The following is a 22,379-nucleotide window of genomic DNA, read 5'->3' on the forward strand; positions in this document are numbered from 1 at the left end:
CAATCACAGTGCTCCTTGAATACTTATAATGAAAAAAGTCAACCAGAACCCTTTCAAACAGAGGGTTGCAAATTTAGCAAAAAGAGGAGGTTAGCATTTCTAAGGCCTACAAAGCTATGAAAACAAGCTGATAAATTTCCACTGTAATTCACTCAAGAGAACAAGCCAATTCAGTAAGTGGTAATTCATCAGTTTCCTAATGTGACTGCTGGAATTTGTCACTCGGGTTCCATTTCATCCTTTAAGGAAGGGTATTGCCCCATGTTCCTCATTTGCCTGACAACCTTCAGGATCCTGCCTTTTATTTATTTTGCCAGAGCTGGTCTTGCACAAGCTTTTCCTAAGCAGTGCAGGTTAACACTGAATCTCATCTTTCACTATTGACAAGGAGGCAGTCCCTTGCATTTTCAAAGGCAAATGATTCCAAGTGTGCAGATGTATAGTCACAGGCCAGGCCATGTTAAAACACCTTGTGTATTTGAATTTCAGCTCAGTTATCAGCACTGCCCAATACATCCAGCCACTTGGTCTTCATTACAGCATCTAGGGGTTCAGGTCTGCACATGGATCATGGGAAGTGAAAACCTCACAGATGCTGGAGTGTAACAAACACACTGAGAAGTGAAGTGAGGAGGCCAAGGTCAGCTCTTGAAGGGTGATGGGTGAGACATAACTCTACGTTAACAACACAGATACTTAACAGCTCGATGCGCTCCAGCAGCAGCTTTTGATGAGGTCAATTTCGGCTAAAGTCGCTAAATAATTTAAACCTTTAATACTGAAATCCACTATAAATGAGATTTTAAAAGCTTGAGCAAGCTCTTATTTAAGAGCATCTAAAAAGCTCTTAAGGCACTGCTGCTCAAGCACTATTTTTTCTTGCGGGCACTGGCTCATCTGCAGGATTTTACTTCAGCATGTAGGTACTGCAGAACAGGGAAGCCATGCAGCTTTGTAGATACCTCTTATAAAAGACACAAAATGCATTGGTTTCTTTGCTTAGTAAAGAGGCCTACTGTTTATAGGAGCACTTTTTCATGTTTTGAAACAAAAGCATTTCCCTACATACTCCAACTTCCCTCTCCTGGGCTCACACCAACAGTTCACCTGTTCTAGAGACTGTCCCAGCTGCCAGGTGTGGCAGACATATCCTAGGAAGTGCTGTGCTGACACTCCCATTTTTATCAAACTCGGTGCCATCTAGTCTCTAGGCATACAGCCCAGAGTGAGGCTGTGGCTTCCTGTGTAACCTGTAGAAGGCTAGGGTGTCTCCTCAGGGCAATTCTGTCCCCTGGAGATGTGCATTATGCTCTAGGAGTGCCTCTGTCTGCTCCTCCTTAGGGTGCTCTCTCAGGGGCCTTACATTAAATGGGCTAAACCCCCCAGCATTTGTACACTTGCAGTCTTATACACTTCATTTTTTGCTCACTGGCTCTTGTCCTAGGAAAAAAAATACAAATGGGAATCACAATTCCCTTTCATTATAAAATTTTATGTGCTACTGTCCGAGTTACTCCACTGGGATTATCAAGGGTCACAAGCATGCCAGTGTATGTGAATATTCTGTAACATCTTTAGATAAGGCACAAAGTACTTAATTTAGGGTTTCACTAAGCTGGCACATGGGATGGAAAGAATTTGTATTATTTGTTTTATGGAGAGGCTTGGTGCCTGACCAGAGTTCTCAGTCTTGCTTAGCTTGAGACAAGTTTATAATAATTTTCTTTGGCTATGATCTACATACTATCCAGCTTTGTATACTCCAGTGCCATTGTATATAAAGCATTTCAGTCTGTGCTGAAGTTTAAGCACAGCAACTGAATACATGAATGCCTTTTTTTTTAATGAATGAAACCATGATTGTAAAATTGTCAGGAGGTTGTGAGAAATCATGGAGAAAACAGGAAAAAATAGTATAAAAATTCATTTTGCCTTAGCTCTCATAGGCTGTGGGATGGAAATTTCCTTTCTTAAAAAAGAAAAAAAAAAAGGCCTCATGTAAAATCCAGATAACATTTGAAAATTAAAAACTATAAACCAACAGGAATGACAGAAGCAGTTGCTGGAAGGTCTTACTGTGTTGGATAGAGATTAGAGGATTTATTTCTACTTCAACAGCAGTACAATTAAAAGTCAGAAGATAAGCGGTAAATATAACACCCTTGCTATAAATATTCTAAAAAAGAGAAGAACTCTGAACATGTCAAAAGTACAATGTTTAAGAAGTTGTTCATTAAATCCCCTATGGCTCAATGGCACTTTTTACTTACTCATTTTTCCTAGCTTTCTTTAAACTTCAACATGAATTTATCATGATTTATTAGTACACCGATTAAAGCCGTTTGTTGCAGAACATTGTACTCTCATCTATCTGCTAGCAAAGTGGTTTCCAAATATGTTTTGGAAGGAATAGAAGTGAAAAAAAAAAAAAAGAGTACCACCCAACATGGTATAGAGCCACTGAAAACCTGGATCCTCTTCCTATCTCCATTGCCAATTTAATAAAGCTCTAGAAGCAGGCCTGACATCTTTTCCTCCCCAGAAGGGTGTCCCCACCTGCTCGTGCCAATGGTGGCAGTGCCCTGTGCCCGGGCTGTGCCCCAGTGCCAGCCCCACGTGCCAGGGCTGTGCCCCGGAGCCAGCCCCACCCCGGTACTCACTCAAGTGAGGGGACACCGTTGGCCACCACGCCCTGGTAGCGGCTGATGCCCTTGTGCTGGGTGACGCTGATCTGCCCGCCCAGCTCGTCTGCCACCACGCCGGCGTGGATCGCAGCCTTGCACAGCAGAGACGTCTGAAAGGCAGAGCCAAGGCTCAGGAAATGCATCTGACAAACCACTAATGCCTTCCCTTCCCAGTGTTCAGGTGTTACAGTTCATAACATCCAGCAAAAGCTCCAGAGGAATAAGAGGCAGGGGAGGGAGGAAGAGCAGTAATCTTTCAAAAATATATGTCTCCGAAGTGATTTTTCTTTTCAAAAGAAAAAACAAATAATCTGCTTCTGAGAAGGTGCTTTAAGATTGTCACTCCTCAGGAAAAAAAAGTTAAAGGCAAGGCAACACTTCCTTGGGAAGATAAATCAATAATTCCTTGGTGTTCTTGCCTGAAAGCAGACCTGTCTATTACTGCACCTTAGGATTTGAGTCATGCTGTACATTAGGGGATTTGGCTATGTGTTGAGTAGCTGCTGCTGGGTTTTAAGTGCAGCCCATTTTCCAGTATCTCGGGTGGGATAGTGCTGGAAAATACAGGCAGGACAACTCATGTGCCAGCTAGGTGGCAATAACAGGGCTAGGGCAACGCAAGAAAGGGGCAGAGAAAGGTACAGAGGAGACTTTCCTAGGGGCTGCAGGCAGAGGTTGGTCAGGTTCACACTGGCCCAGTTTGGGCTGTGCTACTTGACAAGCTGGGGTGCTGGGCTGGCCCCTCCGGGGAGGGGTGGGGGGAGTGGAGGCACAAAGGCAGCACATCTCCAGGGGAGCCCTGCAGGTTCTTCCCATCAGAAAATACTCCTTAATGGTGGAGGGAAAATTTCTTTTGCAAATTCCTCAGTGCAGATAAAATCTGCATGAGGTCATGCCATGTGCTGCTTTTCTGCCCTAATCATTGGAACCAAGGGCAGAATAACTCCAGCTAATGAGAATGTAATGTGGCATTTCTTTGTTTCTTCAGCTCTGCCACTTTCCAGGCTGGAGCCAGCATGCCTGAATAACTGGATGAACAGGTTAAACATGAGCACTGACTTTTGGAAACTCAGTGACTATGATAGGGTGGGATTTTTCTTCAGTGGTATTATTAGGCTTACTACTTTCTGAAAGAAGTAAAGATTTCACACACATGACAGGAGAAAAGTCCAGGGTGAGTGGCACAGAGAGGGCAGAGCTCGAGTGATATGAACTGTGGATAAATGCAACCACTTTAACTTTTTCAGTTTAAAGAACAAGAATTTAAAACAACCCAGGAGGTTGGTAGTTACTAATGAGACGTGGTTAGGCCGTGTGTAATACTTATTTCATCTCAGAGCATTTGCTAGGGCAGTGCAGGTATAATCTTAAAGAAAATCCATGTGTTACTAAAATGTATCTTTTTCACATGTGGACAGCACACAAGTAAAAGCTAAAATCATAGAAATATTTCATACCTGGATGAGCACTGCCTCAAGAAGGACAAACACTAGGCAGGTTTTTTCCAGAAAGCCAGAAACCATAACTCAGTATGTATATTTAACAATCAGTGGACTTTGTTCTCACACAATTGATTTGTCTGTTTGGAAAGTGTCTCTGTGTGCTTATATACTGATAATTTACTTATATACTGATAATGGAAGGTATAGCAAAATGGCCCAGAAGAATTACTAACAAAAGTCAAGTAACCAAGTTGTTCTATTCTTTTGTCTTTATACATTTTCCCCCATTATCCTGTGTACTTACATCTCTGTATCCTTCTTCAATATTCCCAGAAATGTCACCTGCTATGTCTCTGCAGCCAGCAGGACAGTATCTGCTGTAGTGAGAGAATAAAGACTTGTTTAAGGGATGAACTGTAGTGACAATACACACAAACTCCTATAAAAGAAATGCTCTCAAACCAATAAATATTTTAGCAGTAATTTCTGGCTGATGCTCTGTTAGTGAGTCTAGGAGCTAAGTAAATGGGCCCTTGAGTTCATAGGTGGACTGAACACAGTAGCACACAAAGAACCAGAAAAGCAGTTTAGCAAGGGCATTTATTTCTGTTAAATTCTCTTGTTCTAGAAATGCTACCACACAAGTTTTCAGAGTAAGATAAGAAGCCTATATGCACATCCGGACAGCAGCCAGAAGAGCACAATTTATTACCATTTCAAACCTATCACAAAGTTCAAGGAACCGAGAAATTATAGCTTGTCCTCAGATTATCTTGTATCAGCTGGGAGGTGATCTGCTCCCAGAGGAAGCACTGGAATTTGAGGCTACTTTGAATTTCAAAGCGGAAACTCTTTTTACATATACCATGTATATGTATGCACTTAATGAGAATTGCTGAGAGCTCTGCAACTCCATTCCATCATTTTTCTGGGCCACAGTCATTCACTCTGCACTACTGCTTCTCACAACCAGGCGTGAGATGATTACAACACTGGGCCTCAAAAAAATTCACTTCTCCAGAAAACCAAGACTGTTTAACACTTTCTAACAATTGAATCAGTTGACAGATACTGTAAAGAAAGCCAGAATGCAGAGCTGCAAACTCTCTTTACCTGAATTCAGCCTTTGTGTAGTGATTTGCTCGTTCCAAACAGGTGATTAGATCTGTGAAAAGTTTACAAATATCAATTCCCATTGTAGGATATAAAAATACAGGCAAATATTTGCCAGAACATGAAATTACATTTAAAGACCTCTCTGTATAATACTTAAGCAATTTTATTAGACTGGAAGCAACAGCTCTGGTTTTCTTTAATTCTTTTCAACTCCCTCTTCTACTCTTCTTACGCTTTACACCTTCTTCAAAGTTGAACAGACCTCCAGAACATTAAACATTAAATGTGGGAAGGAAAACTTTAATCCCTTCTGCCCCTCCATTCTATCACAATGTGATGGATGCTGGAGCTCAAAGCACAGTGGAGCTTCAAGGAGAAGGCACTGTTTTCCCCTCCTTGGGGAAAAATTGGCCTTGTATTGCAAATGGTCTAAGAAAGATTTCAGCAGCTATTATATCTGGTTAATGTTACAACTGTTCCTTGCACACATGCTATTAAAAATACCATGGCTCATGCTAATCTGGAAATATTTAGGAACAAACATTTAGGCTAAAGCTCTATATGTGTAGAGATGATAATTAAATAGGGGGAACTATGCCACTAATCTTCTACTGCTTTTGGATATCACCTTACCTGGATGATCACTGCTGGCATACGACAACAGAAAGCCTCGTCCTGACACGTGGGATCCGCTCTCAAAGTGAATAGTTGCCTCATTGCTATCTAGAATTATTTCTTTGGGGACAGGCATCACATTACCACAGTATGGCCCTACAGAACAAAGAAGATTTCAAAAGTTTGGATGATGTAATTAGGCTGGAAAAGCCTCATGATTAGCAAAGAATTTCATAACACACTCATTCTCTTTCAGTATCAATCCGAATGTTGACAAAAGGGTTTTGGCTTCAGTCCTTTACGGGTATGAGCTCTAAAGCTACCCTGACAAAGAGTGGCCAGGATCCAGTTGTCTGTGCATGGCAGCAATTCCAGCATCCACATTTCTCATTGCATAAGCCTTAAGAGAAAGATTAATGCCTTTTGACCTTTGAAGTACAGCACGCTTACAACCAGCAGTAACTCATTAGAGAAAATGACACTACATTCAAAAGCAATCCAGGGAATCTAGGCAGGATCCCCAAGATAAACCCTCCAAACACACACAGCTCATGGCCTTGTGGCACAGCAGCCAGTCAGAAAGGATTAAGATCAGAAACAAAGCACCTGGTTTTCAAGAACCTGCATGTCACAAGCCAAATCGTACTACAAGGCAGTAATGCTTCCCTTATCACATTTCCTAATATTTTTCCATTTGAAAACACCATTAGACAATGGAAATATACAGTTCGAGTCTTTGAAGCTTTAAACAAAAAAAGAGGGGGAGAGAAAGGAGAAGATGAAGGGAGTGGGACAGGGAGACAACAGCCTTGTGCTTAATGAATTAGATAAGGGGTTTATAGCTACCAACTGCAGTATCTTGGAACAGTCTTTGGGACACTCCTTTCTTGTGACAGCAGGCATGCCCAGGACTCCTAGTAATTACATTTGCTTCCTCAAAAAGTCAGTTCTCGAGGGGAGTGTTCCTTTGAGACTGCCACAGTCTTTGCGCCTGCCTTCTGTCACTGTACCTGGGTGCAAACACTTGTCCCTAGCTGCCCTCAGGCAGAGATAATACAGAAAATTCAAAGCAGTTTGCATATACTTGTTCAAATTTATAAGTCTATTTACAATATAAACTGCAAAGAAGAGGTTTTTGTAAAACGACAAACAGACTTTTTCCCCAGAGGAAAAAAAATCCAAATGACCCTTTACAAGCCCTCAGCCCATCTGTTCTGTTGAGGTGAATGACAGCTTTTGTGTCCTAAACCAAGTCTTTGGGATGAAATATGGTCACGTTGATTTTTCCTAGACAACCTCATCTTGGTGGTGGCGGCTACTTTAGGGCAACTTGGAACTGACTTCTGAGACATAAGAAATTACATTCACATCATGACACAAATTTGATGAGAGATACCCATTGTAACAGGCTCCTAAAAGCTTCTTCATTTTGCTTGATACTCTGGGTTAGGGAAGGGGCTCTTTTCCAAATCCTTCATTTGCCCTATAACAACTCTAAGGTCAGCCTATAGGGTAGCCCAATCAGAGCCAACAACAGCCAGCTGTCAGCAGAATGGGACAAACAAAAGGAGAAACTCTTGTCCTTTTGGCTTATAAAAATCGTATGGTGAAGCCAGGCAGGCAGAGAAACAAGCGACAAGTGTGACATTTCCCTGGAGTACTCATGTGCTGAAAAATGACTCACGACTTAGTCAGAGAAAACAATGTCTATAAAAAGGGTTAAACAAATTGCTTAGGAAATGAACTTATCAAAAAGACAGCATCTGACACTGTGTCATACCAGACAACTGCACGAGTGATTTATTTGAGAAGGTCTTTTGTGTCAGGTTGCAGTGGGAGAAGTGCTAACTTAGATTTTTTTTTTTCAAGAGAGAGAAATGGGGAAAAAGCAGGGAGCATTGCATATCTTCAAAATAAAACACCTGGGAAAGCTTTAGTCCTTTTCTTCTCTCAAGGACTGTCTCTACATATTTTCTCACAAGTGTTCTTTGGCTTTTTTCCCTCGCAGCGATTGGCAGTGACCTCTCTACTCTGGAGGTATAATTTAGATGGCTGATTCATGCAACCACACATCAGCTGGATCGGGGATGAGTGTCTCCTCCAGTAGCAAGTCTACATACGTTCCAGATAATTATACAAACAAATCATACATCATGAGCAAAACCAATAAAATAAAATACAAAATAGTCTAGACACAGAGCTGTATAATCCAAATTAAAGCAAGAAATTCAGAAGCAATCAGCTTAAGAAATGAACATTCAGTGTCTAAAGACAAGTTTCTTCTATTAAGTAATAAATCCAAAAAGGTTATCAGGCTCCAGCTCTCTTCTGCTGAGAGCAATTCTAGCATACCAAGAGATTCCCATAGGTAGCTCAAAATAAAGGGAGCCTAGGATTAATTCCTTAAAGGATGTAGAAGTAAGAGAGTATACACTCAAGGAAGGAATATTTTCCAAAGGTTTATAAGTTTTCTGCAAAGATTTGTAAGAAAAAATGGGGGGGAGGGGGCAGGCAGATGGAATTTATTAATACTACAAAATGCTCACTTTGTTCTTCTGTTGCAAACTGAGGAAGCCTTGCAAAACATTTCAATATATTTCTTCTCAATAATTCAGGTAATACCATATCAGCACTACACTGTCAGGTCCTCAGACTTGCCTGGGACCTAGCAGAGTTTATTTCCATGTTATCAAATACAGAAATAAGTACTGAGTGGGATGGTTCATCTCACCCCTAAACTGCAGCTCTTTGAGAAACTGATCAGACACCAGTTGGACTCCGAGGTTCTTTACTCCCTGAAAGAACTAGAGATGTGTACAGTCTGGTTTTTAGGAAAAGGTGTTAATCCACCCTTTTTGGTGCTTATTGTGTTTAAAATGACCAGAGTAAAAGCACCCCTCTGATTTGATTTACCCAAGAATACTGGGTTTGGTTAAGCAGCGTCTCTCTCCATTTTGCCAAGTCTTTGTGGAGTGGCCTTTTTAACTTCAAATTCTCATTTTTCCACTAATCAATTTACTTTATATTGATGGTCTTCCAGGAAACTTGCTAAGGGGACAACTAGCAATTGTTCGAAAATAAAACTGATTCAGGGTCAAGACAATGCTTTGGGTTCAGTTTTGACTGATGAGAGATAACACTTTCATCTGTTTTAAAATTTTCTTTAGAAAAGTAACATCTTTGGTTTTATGTACTCTGTTTGCATGCACTCCCATACATCAGTCCTCCTATTTTCTTTCGTGTTGTAAAGACAGGACAGTCTTCCAGGTTCTCTCCATTTTGGCTTGTGGCATACCTGGTTAGATGCACTTGCTAGAGACACAGAAGTGCCCAGTAGGCTTGCTCTCCATTGACTCACTATTACCTCAAATACATATATTTTGAGAATTTATAGACATTAGAAGACTAAACCCAGCCAGAATCTGTACAGGTTAGACTTCATCTGAAAACTGTATTTAATCTACTCCGTATTTTCCATTTTCAATTGAGGTGACAAAAATACTTTCACTGTTTACATTTCAAACTCATTCATATGTGCTTACCATCTTGTCTGTCCATGCCACTTGAGATTCATTGATTTCCCTGGGCTGTACAACCATAGTGAAGATGAGGGATGATGGAGAAAGCCTTGGTATGAAAATGAGAAACTTGCTTATAGGGGTCTGTTAATCTCTACTGCAGCATTTGGACTTAACTCTGGATAAATATTTAATTCCTAAACCTGGGACTTAGCCAGAAGTTTTTTAAGATCCCTTTTGAGAACTGCCAGATCACGTTATCAGTTTTTCATCTTCTAATGTTAGTTGTGAGGTGGGTTGTTTTGCATATTCGGCTTGAAAAACGAGTCATGAATGCTGATCTCTCTCAGCTTCCTGTTAAAGTGACTTGGCTGGAGCTCTGCTGGGGTAAGTAGGCAGGATTTTGTTTGTTTATAAGAACAAAGGAAAGAGTTTGATTTAATAAACAGATGTGTTACATGTGATGAAGCTGAGTAGGTGTTCTCCATATTTCAATATTACTATATCTAGATGCCAGGGCCTGTTCTTTCCGTGTCTCATTAAGAAGTTGACCCAACTGAGGTTCCGTCTGTTCACTCCAGATTCCTTTAATACATATTTATAAAAATTCTGCAGGAGAGATATTAGAGGTCTAAGGATTTCAAGTACACTAATTTTAATATTCTCCATAATTAAACTAACTTTTAATACCCTTCACACAGAACATTTGATCTGTTGGTATGGTTTAGGTGGCTTAAATAAAACACTTTTGTCTCCAAGCAGTATTAACATCCTGCAAGATACACAGTAAATTGTCTTGTGGATATCCTTTGGCTGGCCCCTCTGGAGACTGAAGAGACTATTTTACATGTTGTTTATTTTTTAAATGTTAGCAATAGCCTACTGCTTTTGTCTTTTTCATAATAGTGTTGTTTTGCAAATCTGATGATCTTTACAGCATTGTCTGGTTTTATGAGGTCTAGTTTACTTCTACTGTCAACCAGACTCTGGCACAGCTCCTGAACTTTGTTGAATTATGTTCCTTTATTTTTTTCTACTTCCCTTAAGAAGTACTGTGCCCAGAGGATTTTCTTTTTTCATGCACATGCTGGCAATGCCTACATGCTTCCTTGTTTCTCTAGTTCTTAATATTTTCTGCCTCTTCTGTAAGGCTTTTTCTCTCTTTTAGAAGCAACTATTTCCTTCTTCAGCTATTGAATGGCCGGTTCAATATGCTCATTCTGCTTTCAAATTCCTCAACTTCATTTGAAATCTGCAGCTTGACATTTGCAGATGTCTTTAAGAAACTTGGCTTGGATATTAAATAATGATTTCCTCTATTCAACAGAGAATCTTTTTCAGTCTTTACTTGCAGAGTAAGCCATGATTGGCAGACAAAATGCAGCAGCAATCCATGGATGGGCCTTTAAAGGATTATCATGTCTTAATGCATTTGTTTGGGGAAAACAATGTTTTAAATTGTTGCCTTTTCTCAAATAAATCAATTTGGAATTACCTCTGTAGCTGGGGAAGGACAGGGGATAAGATGAACACAGATTACACTTGTTTCACTTCAGAGCTAAAAGCTCATCCAGAGTGCAAGTCTTTCACAAATAGCTCACAAAACCAGCAAGGATCTGTTGTATGAAAACGCCTTCAGTCTCAAAACTCATCTCCATCCCACATTCACACAAATACTCTGATAAGCAGTAACTCTTCCTCTCCCCCTTACCAAGAGAGGTCCTCTTTGCTCCAACCTGACATGCACAGGTGCAGTGGGAACCAGCAGGACCCTGCAAGGACACAAAGTGCTGCTCTATGTCCTTCCCTGCAGGAGGCAGGGAAGGTGGTGTTTAACACTCTGCAGATATGAGATGACAGAGTGGTCAGGATGAGACAGCCTGGTTATTCAGCATTTAACTCTGTGCAACACAGTCTGACCTCAGACTGAGTGGTAAGCATTTCTTGTTTTAGGAAAAACAAATATAACATTTGGTTAACATTTCCAAAGGGTTGCCAAAGACTGCAATAAATGAAAGAGAAAGGCATCTGAGTTAGGTTGGGGAAGTAATCACAACTTTAAAATGGAGCATCTGGGCCACCTGCACAGGCTGGTCTGCCTGCTTGACCTCAGGTGAGATCCTACCTTTCAACATTGTTGTGGTTTTAGCCAAATCCAAAGACATAAACACAGCAACAACTAGGAATCATGAGTGAAGAACTGTAGCTTAACAAAAACCAGAGACTAATACACTGTAGGTAGCCAACAGGAAAAAAGGTTCATTTGATAAAATTAAATGCTGACATTCTTTGTTGCATCAATCCTTCCAAAGCTGAAGACTCAGGCTACTGCAACCATTCAGGTGAAACCCAACTGTCAAACGTGTTTTGACTGTTAAGAAACTGCTCAACTTGTCTGGGCATTTCCCTGGGTTTCCTGAAATACCAGAAACAATACAGTAATAACAAGTTTCCTTTGAGGGATGAAAAAGAAATCTGGACACACCCTTTATTCAAAGAAGATATTTATGTCAATACATAGCAAGGAGTGACTGGTTTGATGAATCCTCTCAAGTCACAATGACAGGTAGGAGGCATCCAAAGGCACTCTGTACCTTTAGTGGTGGGGTGTGGGGAGAAAAAAGCATTTTCAGTAAATTCTCTATTTCACATTAGTTACCAGCTGTAAATTATGCAAGAACAAGTCAACTGCACTAACTCTCCAAATTATTACTAGTCACTCAGCAGCTCTGACATCTACCCCAGAGGAACACATCAACCTCCTACTGACTGCAAGTGAATGAGGAAGTAAGTAGGCACTTATCTCTTCTTTTGGCTTTCTCTCCAGTCAAGACTGATGAACATCTCACAAAATTAAGGAAAAAAACACCAAGCCATTAGATGGGGAAGAGACAGAATATAGCAAAAAAGGGGTCAAAAGAGGTACAGAAATCTGATAGAGACATGAAAAGAAGCAGACTAAAAGCAGTTCCTGTCAAACTTTTAAAACATTTATGATCCACCTTCACAAGTAGCGCAAGTTCTTGAGAACTACAGGGCTGACATGGTTAATCTTGTTTTCACATATCCCTTTAACTAATTAAAAAATCAGAAGCTCTACTTCAGAGCTCAGTATTTTTAATATGCTCAGATAATGCAATTAACTCGAGAAGAAAAGCATTTCGGTAAAGGCTGCACCTTGTCTGCACTGTGAGATTATGCCCATATTAATTTTCTATGGGACAAAAACCACCATATTTTAATCCGGTCAAAAGCTGTGCCTTTGAAACAGAACACAATCATCTATTTATTTCTCATAGAGACAACCCGTGCAAAGCTGTGCTAATATTTAAATGTTTGTCAGACAAAGGTGACTCAGTTTCACCAAAACGGGTGTTAGACTCCCTTTGCTGACTGATGATTAATATTTTCACAGCTATGTCTGGATACAGAGCTAACAGCTTGAAAGAAAAGGCTTGCTACAGGTTTCTTTCTCCAGTGAACACTAAAGAAAATCATTTGCAGAGTAATAACTGAGAGATACATTGTTCAGATGCCATATGACTCCAGTTTCAGAGCTGCATCAAGATTATTTAACTATCATCTTTTAATTGCAATATTGCAGAAATCTAAATTCAATAGCTGCTTTCACAGGTCCATCAAAGCTGAGAAGTACCAAAGGTGAGAAGAATTCTAATGTCACATTTGTGTATTAGCTGAGACTGAGAAAGGCTTCAGTAGATCAGCACATACAACACTGCATGCTTTCCTAGGAATGAATCATACTCTTCTGTCTGTCTGCAGATTCAAGGAATGTCCTGAACTTCTATAAAATTTGCATGTAAGTGCTCTAATCTGCAGGCACCAATGTACAAAAATAGTATCAATGGTCCCGCAAACGTAAATCAATTAATTGCTTCGTTTGTATTTAACAGATTCCTTTTGCTGTATGGAACATAAATATCCCAAAGACAAATTGAGTTACTCCTTTCTGTATTGCAAGAATCCCTGCAAATGGTTATAATCATGAATGAATCACAGTTAAATGTAAAGACTGGAAGAAATTTGAAAGGAAAACAATACTTTATCATCTGGAGTCTTCTTCACACTAATTTTATATTTGTACGCATAATCTAGTATTTTGCCTCTGACCAATTTTCTAAGTTTCAGATATACTCCTCAACAGATGTTTGTACTCATACTGACACTCATGCTGTTGTCTTCTGTAGATCTGAAGAAATCAGCACAATATTTAAAACATATTTCCCTCTGGACCTTATTGTCTTGTACTTGCAAACCTCCTAAATAAAGAGCAAAGGCTGCTCAGACTAATTTGAAACATGAACAGTATCCACGCTCCCAGCTTTCATACTTTGCTTTTTAGGTTTTCCTTTTTAAACTCAGGTCAAATACAGAAAACACACAAAGATTAGTCTTAAATTGCTCAGATGTTTTCAGTGCTTGCAAAATATTTTCAACTCTCCATCATCCCATGAGAGAATTTCCATGTCTAAGGTCAGTATCTCCTTGGCCAGAGGGAAGATGTTGACCTCCCTGAAGATGTTCATGAAGAGGGAAGGGTTGCAAAGAGGAGATGTGAGTTCAGAAACAGCTGTCTAAAAGGACACTTAACTGATTGAATGAGTGTAGCAGTGCTTATTCACGGGGCTTCTTTCACTTGCATAAATGCATATTGAAACCCAAAGCTATAGCAAGACTGTTGAAAAGAATGACTTAGAGAAGCTCTAATCTCATCTAAGAATTCACGTGTCTTTTAAAACATAAGCAACATCATGAATTTTTGCCTATAGAACTATTTCCACATCCATTCTGCATGGATTTGCCTGGATGTAGAATAGACACTCTGTAGGTATTCTGGTGGGAAAGTCTACAGTGAACTGCAGACCACAAAAACCATTACAGATGGTATGTCTGCATAAACTATGAAACTGCTTTAATCAGATATGACCAAAATCTGCTAATTGTGCAGTTCATTACTGAGAATGCAAATTATAGTCCAACATGCATCAGACATTACCAATCAGATCTGAAAATGGGTGTGGGAATACTTTAAAAAAATTAATTATGTGCACTTGATTGCACAATACACAGCTATTCTGTGTGTATAGGCTGAATAACTACAGTATAATTGATGTGAAGATGCCTTCAGGCTGATCTGCAAGGAGCCAGAATTTCAATCAACATCCAAACTTCATTTTTCACTTCAAAAAACAATATATTGATTTATCCCTGCTTTCAAGAAGATCCTCAGATTAGAAATGTCAAGACAGTATCAATAAAAATTATTCAAAGACATGCTAATGCAATAATAACCACCTATTTCTTACTGCTGAGTACAGGCAGACTGCTTCAGGTGAACACAATTCATTACTTAGCTTTGAAATGGATCACAGGACCACAGAATGGCTTGGGTTGTAGGGGGACCTTAAAGAACATCTAATTCCAACCCTCCCTGACATGCGCAGGGACTTCCATTAGATTAGGTTGGCCAGGTCTCCATCCAACCAGGCCTTGAACACTTCCAGGGATGGGGCATCCACAACTTCTCTGGGCAATCTGCTCCAGTGCCTCACCACTCTCATAGTAAAGAAAGAAATGAATAACATTAAAAAATTCCAGCACACATGAACAGAGATGTTCCTTATGCCTCAAATCAAGCTCTGTGCCGGCTTAGATATCAGCATGTCACTGCCCACTCCTAGTGAAGGTTGTTTCAAAATGTAATACCTCCCCCACAAGAACAATAATTACCTTTACCTTCCTTTGTGAGCAAGCCTTTAATACCTCACTTGATCTTCTCTTACCAGATGAGTGATAAGCCTATCATGCTGACAAATGAAAGGCAATCAACCCTCCTTACTACTAGGATATCCTACGAGATCACATACTTTTTGGAGCCAAGCAGGGAGATGGAAAACCTGCAGAGGCTCTGTGCAGCTCTTATCTTCATCACATTTTTCCCTTGAATCCATTCTGCTTGTTAAGTCCAGTGCAGCACATTTAGCCTCAGCTGACTGAAGGGCTACACAGCCCACTCTCAGCAGGCAAAATTTTATGAACTGTCAATTCAGGAGTTTATTCCTACATTGCAGAACTCCTTGCAGCTTTGAATTTAAATTGGATTTCTGAAAAAGGGTGCATGACTTGGAAAGCAGTTTGACTATTCTAGAAAGTACAGATCAAAAGTTTCAGTGATAACTGGTTGGGAAAACAGTTTTGAGGAAGGCCTCAGGGTTCCCCCTGGGGAGAATCCTGTTGCCATTATGATTAGTTTTAAGTGCACAGCTGTAGCAGATTATTTGCTTATCTTCCTGAGCAAGTCTCTCACAAGAGCGCAGTCTGGCTGGATGCATTTAATATCTGCAAGTATTAAAGCCTGTACATTAGTAAGGTGGCTAACAGCTAACAATAGTAAAGGTCATCTCCTCTCTGAGCCATGGACTGCCTAGGAATGGAGACACACAGGATCATTGACTCCAATTTCTCATCTTTGTCTAGTTTGTGAGGAAGCTCTTTCCCCACATAAGAAGGGGACAGGGCTGATATAGGTCTATGGACTTGCTGTACTAAAACTGTGATGGTCCAGCTCTGCAGGTGTGAAGGCAGAGCCCACAGGACTGCTGTGCCAGGGCCCCAGCAGCCCCTGTGCAGCACAGCATGGCAGTACCCTCAGCCTTGACAGAACTGCACACAGTGGGACAGTGGCTTCCCACATGGAGAACAAAACACTTGAACACAAAAAGAAGGAGGAGAGGACAAAGGCTGACATTTCTTGCATTTTGCTAAGCTGCCTTTTACTCACTTTTACCAGTTCATGCATTGACCATGGCTTTGTCTCTTACATACCATGCAAAGTTGAAGAGCTCTGGATGGTAAGGTAGCTGGACTCGCACTTCTGTGATTCAATATCCAGGTCTCCAATTTTCAAGATCAGGCGTTTTCCTGGAGGCACTTGGATTTTCTTTTCACAAAGAGTGTAGTTTGGATATGTCCCAGGATAGTTCTTGGATGCCAGTGTCCCACTGTCTTGATACATCACTGTGTGCCCACATCCATCCCCTGTGGTAGCAGAACAGAAAGGAAGAGAAATAGAAGGTATTACTCAATGAAAAAAAATGTAAGAAAATACAGGCTACATAATCATGTCTCATGCACTTTTCCCTTTTAAATAAGTATTCTGTAATACTCCACCTCAGTTCTGCTGCTGCTGGAACATAGGTAACTGTAATAAATACAGTCACAATTCTCTTGTAAAGCAGTAGAAAGAAGGGTTGGAAAGACTCATGAACTAGGGTGTATTTGACACTAATGTACAGACAGTGTCTCTCTGGCTTTCTGCTTTATAGCCAAACCCTACTAAATCCCTGAAGATGCAATTCCATATGTAAGAAGGAGGATCCTTCCTTTAGTAATTTTCTCCCAGTTATCAGTCAGCATTTTATTTCCATAGCAATAGCCATCACAGAGAGGGTAACTGAGTCATACATGAAAGCACAGACATGATATAACTGCGTACTATCACAGACCTGACACATCTTATTTTCCTGCTGGGTTTTTTTGTGCCACTTGAACAATAGTAACAGTACAGAAGACAAGGTGAAGACACAAGAGGGACTTCCAAAGTGGGGTGTGCACTGCTAATGGTACACAGGCTACTTTGCTGCAGCATGCCCAGAAATGTACATGCTGCTGCCTCTTTGCTCAAGGGGTGAGGATAGGAGTCCTCAAAGTGTGTCTTCGTGGCACTGTATAGGAGCCAGCTCAGCTTTGGAACCTCTCCTTGGTGCAGAGGCATCTGAGGAGCAGCTGCAGCAGATCAGAGGACAACAGGAAAAGGCACATGGAAATACACGGGGGGATGTGTGGACTGACATGGAAAACAGGAAGCATTCACAGAGGGGGAAGGAAGCAGGTATCAGATAAGAGACCTTGACTACTAAAGGAAGCAATTTTTACTGAACTATTTAAAAGCATACTAGTAACTTTAAATTTGTATACTAAAACTTAAGCCATTTGGTTCTGCTCAATCTTTCAAATAATGGAAGTGACATTTGTGACAGTGGACTAGCATCATACACACGTCCAACAGGCAGTCCTCAGTTTCACATCGTTTAGGACATAGGCGCACTTTCCATTGGAGTCTTGCATACTGTTATCCTTTATCTTGGCAAAACTGAAGCTAATCCAAGAAGTGTTTAAAAAATAAAGAATCCTGCAGAGCTGGAAATTCACAATGTTCATTTTAACTACTCAAAATTTTCCTTTTTGGAGATATTTTGGTTAAACTGTTTTGGTCTGTGCCATTTTAATTACTATCTGAATTTCCTTTCAAAATCATTACTAACAAAAAACTTAAGGTTTGATAGGATTATTTAAAAAGGAACAACTAGGAATAAAGTGTTGAAAAAGAAGTATGCCATACCAAGGGGGGGAAGTGGCATGCTGTGCTAAGATAAGCTCCAAGCTATCAAACTTTGACTTGCTACCGTATAATTACACTGCCATTTCATCCAACTCACTCAACTGCTTTTTCACAAGCAACCACATTTATTTTGAAGCTTTGGCATTACTACTAGCTTTGTTGCCTGCTATTTATTTTTGTCATAGGTTCATGCTGGGAATAGAGGTGAATAGGAGATATAGATCCAAAATCATATCACCATAAAACATATTCAATATGGTTTTTTTCAGATCTCCTTTTTCACATGCTTTAAAAAACATCTGTTGTTCAAGTTTTTTAACCAAGCACTATTGATTTTAGGATGCCTAGGAAAATACTCAAGATGAAAGGCAAGCTGGCCTCATAAGCAAATCACCTCTTAATGGAAACTTTTGGCAACAGGAATGAAGATATAAAGAACATTATGCTAGATGAGCCGTCAGCTTTCTGAACAGAGAGAGGGGTCCACAGAGGTCCAGATCACTTCCAGCAGGACATGGGACAACCTTGAGGCTCGTGTAGCAAACTGCTGTGCAGTAAAAAGAACTCCCCATGGCCTTTAATTTAAACTGCATGTTTCCAACTGTGAGCATTTATTTTATCTGGAATAAAGAAACTACAATTTTTGAGTTTGGTTTGCAACTTATCCTTATTAGGAAAGAAAAGGAAAGTTACAGAACCACATGGGGATGAACTCCTTAAAATGGAAAGTCTAGTGTTCACATAGACTTCATCTCACTGGGCTATGTTCTCGCCTCTGTCACCTTTGTTCAACGCCAAGGATCTTTTGTGGTGCAAAATGCTGCTCAAAAAACTGTGAAGACCTTGCTATCATGATAAGACCCTCACAACTGTCCAGATCACAGAGCCTTATATTTCTGCAGGAAGTGTACAGGCAAAACTGTGCATGAGAGACCTCAGCCTGCCATCCTCCTCTGTTGAGGTTATACAAGGTCTTGTTCCCAGGGAAACTTGTTGGGTTTTTGTTTTTTTTTCCTTAAATCTGTCTTTGAGCGAGAGCATTAACACCAGAACATCTTTCAAGCTAAGAAAGCATAAATGCTATTTTCTGACTTTTCACTGGAAAGGTTAAACTTTCCAGTGGAAAGTTTAAACCATGGTGGAGCATGGCCACCCAAACACTCCAGCTGAGGAGAGGAAGGCTCAGCATCAGTCTGCACCTATAATATCCCTTGCTGCCTCAGTTCTGCCTGCCTGCCATGAAGCAAAAGCTAATGATAAAAGCTTGTTTGCCACAGGAACCAAAGTAATGTCCAAAAAGTCAGACCAAATCCCAGTAACTATTTCTTCTTACAGAGAGGGCTGGCTCTCTGGCAGCTCTGAATTCTGAGTTTCTCAGCAAGATTAAGACTTTTCTTTGCTCTGGTACACTGAAATTTGCTGGAAAACACACCCTAAAGAGGGTATAGAGGGAAGGTAGAATAAAGCTCAGGATCTGACAAGTCAAAGAGTGAATTAATGACTAAACATTAGTAAAAAACTCACAAATATAATATCACTGTATAACAAGGGCTCAGAAATAGAGGCAAGTTGTAAGGAATTCAAAGCATATCCCTAGTCACATTATCAAATGTAAAATATGAACAATACTACCATTAGTTTTGTTCTTATCATTTTCCACAGGAAATTTTGATTTTCAGTAGAAATGTGTTGGCCAAACTTAAAATACACTGAGTTGAAAACTGGTTTAAACACCTGATGTCACACTCTTTTTACTGTAGGCACAGCTCTTCTGCATGGAAATATGTTTATTTAATGAGTCAGTTTGACACAGACTTTCTTGCTGACACTGAATTTTCACTTATCATTACTTCTGAGAACTGTTTTCTATCACCCCATTTGGCAAGAAGCTGGCAGTCTTGCCCCAGACATCCAGGTTTCATCACTTCCCACTGGACAGAGCAAAGCAACATATTTGAACACAAGGTACTAAACAACCAGAGAATCTAAACCTACTCAGATTTAGTAAAACCTCTTCTCAGCACCAGGAGTTATTGAAAACACATCAAACATGCTTTGTAGAACATGTTCCCACAGGCATTTGAATCAAGCCCAAGATCATGATCTCTGAATCGTGGGCGACCACTTGTTGGCCTACATGCAGCTTGTACCAAAGATCACACAGTACTGGAATCAAGGCTGTTTACCACAGATAAAAATAATCTCCCATGGTAGATGATGGAAACATCTCCCCAAGCAGAAAGAACCAAAACTGGCACCTTCTGCCACAGCAGCAGGCACACCACTCACACCTTGCCCTCTCTCACACGGTCCTTGCCAAGAGCAGCACATGTTTGTAAACCCAAACCTGAAGACAGCAGTACCTGTGGCTGTAGAGAGGGCAAGAGGAGATACCAAGGGGCTGGCAGGTATCCCCACCCTCAGACACACATGTAATGGGTGCATGTGGGACAAGGTGGAGAAATATCTCCAGCAGCTGTGTCTGGGCTGGGTCTGACCATGGCTGCTGGCACACAGGCAGGAGGGCCCCCTTCAGGATCTCACCTGCCCAGGAAGGACAGAGGTGGTGAAATCAATGTCCACAAACAAGCTCTGGCCCCATCCTGTGAGCTGCCTGGGACACAGCCCCTGAGAAATACTGGAGCTTTAGCAAAATGCTGGTGGTGCCAGAAGAAACACAGAGATTCCTGAAGATGATGCTGGTTCCTTCAGGTACCTTCCTGTCACCCAGAACCACCTGACTGGACTCTCTCCTTCCATCCCTTCCTAGGCCCAGCACACAAGCTGAGCCATGGTGTCTCACTCCTCTGCTCCCTGGGCATCTCCACCCCTTGGCAGCACACACATGTGGATGCCCACAGTGCCTTCATCCAACCACTCAGCACACTCCTTTCTGAGACAGGGAAAAGGATACTGTATTTCAAATAAGTGCTGTAAAAAGTTTCCAAGTGCTGCACCTTTCAGAAACATGTTGATTCGGCCAGCTACAAAACAGTTACAGAGTATGATATCAAAGCATTTTCAAAAGCATTGCTACACTATCCTGGCAGCAAACAGCTGCCCTTTTCATCCTGATTCACGCTCATGAAGCAATTCCCAACAGCCTTGGAGTCACTCCAGTGCTAAATATGTGTTATACCTAGGCGTGATCACACACTCAGCCTGCGGCTCCCTGCCCTCTTCCATTCCATTGGACGAGCCCTGTGGGGCCCCAGCATTTCCCACTTGGTCTCCCTGGTTACAGACCACTGCTACCTGCTGTCCCTCGGCTACCTGCTCTTTCCACCAGGATGAAGTCCCACAAAGCAACCTTACTTCCCTCGCTGCCTCCCCTCTCCCAGTCTGACATCCTTTTGAAGGTCATTTTCATGGTGGTGCTTGGGAGAAGGCAAGCTCCCCCTACTCCACATGGAGGACAGGGAACAGAGCTGTTGGGACCTCATGGCCTGTCCTTCTTCCTTTCCACTCCTTTGAGAGGAGAGCAGAAAGTTGGGTTTGAATACCTAAACTATGAATTCAGCCAAAGCCCCTGGCATTTTCTGAAGAGCCACTGCAGCAAATGGGTACGGTCAAAGGGAAGAGAATGCCACTGAGACAAGGCTATGTCTCTGAGAGCTCTGATGTAAAGCCCCACAAGGAGAAAAGAGATTTGTCTTATCTTCCACATTGCTTTCACTGAAGTAATAGCTCCAGCTTATTAAAAGCTACAACAATAACTGAGTCAAGGAGTTTTGCATCTGTGCTTGAAATAAGATTTGAGTTATGCATAAGAACAGACAAGTATCTAAAAAATAAATCAACTCCTAGTCAAACCTGTGCCCTCTCTGCTCATGTGGGACAGGAGAGAGAAAATCCGTTTTCTTGCCAGATGCCATCCAAATCCACTGATGTGGTCTGAAAACACTTTAGGTTTTCATACAGCAACTCAAACCTTCATCAATAACAGAACCATGCACACTGCAAACGCAAATGGGTTCATGCCTTCACTGCTTTCTGTGGTGATGGAGTAAAATGCAGAGCTAAGTGCTTCATCTCTAACCTCTCTGCTGCCAAATCCGGGTCAAGATCATCAGCTCTTGATTGTGCCATTATAACAGAGGAGACACTTCCATGTAATGAGGACCTAAACCTAACTTTTCCACAAAGAATGGTGAGATGTCAGAGCTTTGTGCTTTTCCTAGCAGTGAGCTCAAACAAGGGCAACACCACAGCCCTGAGGCATTGCTGGGCAGGTGAGAAACCCCAGTCCTCCTCCCCAGCAGTGCTGGAGCCCAGAGCCATAGGAACCATGGGGGAGGTAAAGGGAGAAATGGCCACACATTTGAGGATTCCACAAGCCCCTGGATTCAGGGCAGATGCCATTTACACCAGCCAAGCAACTGGCTGAGCCCTGCTTCAAAAGTATATAAATCCACAGTAGGATTTTTTCATAAGTCCAGCTTTACATTCTTCACAATATTTTGTGGATACAGAAAAAAAACCTATTTTCAAATAATGAAAAAACCCATTAAAAATTAAGGCAAGTCTATAATGAAAAAAAAAAAAAGTGACTGCCATCCTCTGTGGCTTTCAAATTAGTATT

At 41.1% G+C, this 22,379-nt stretch overlaps 1 protein-coding gene across 3 annotated transcripts in view; it reads right to left on the reverse strand.

The window, feature by feature from the left end:
- DCBLD1 (discoidin, CUB and LCCL domain containing 1) overlaps window positions 1-22,379 on the reverse strand; it is a 46,700-nt gene that overhangs the window by 14,950 nt on the left and 9,371 nt on the right. For all 3 annotated transcript variants that reach the window (XM_083857355.1, XM_083857357.1, XM_083857356.1), the window contains exons 2-6: window positions 16,222-16,434; window positions 5,876-6,013; window positions 5,240-5,291; window positions 4,431-4,503; window positions 2,661-2,794 (exon numbers count right to left, since the gene is read on the reverse strand). In XM_083857355.1, coding sequence (XP_083713481.1) covers window positions 2,661-2,794; window positions 4,431-4,503; window positions 5,240-5,291; window positions 5,876-6,013; window positions 16,222-16,434 — 610 coding nt within the window. The remainder of the gene's footprint in view (window positions 1-2,660; window positions 2,795-4,430; window positions 4,504-5,239; window positions 5,292-5,875; window positions 6,014-16,221; window positions 16,435-22,379) is intronic.

Source organism: Zosterops lateralis (assembly GCF_965231275.1).
Source record: "Zosterops lateralis genome assembly, chromosome: 3".
Classification (NCBI taxonomy): Eukaryota; Metazoa; Chordata; class Aves; order Passeriformes; family Zosteropidae; genus Zosterops; species Zosterops lateralis.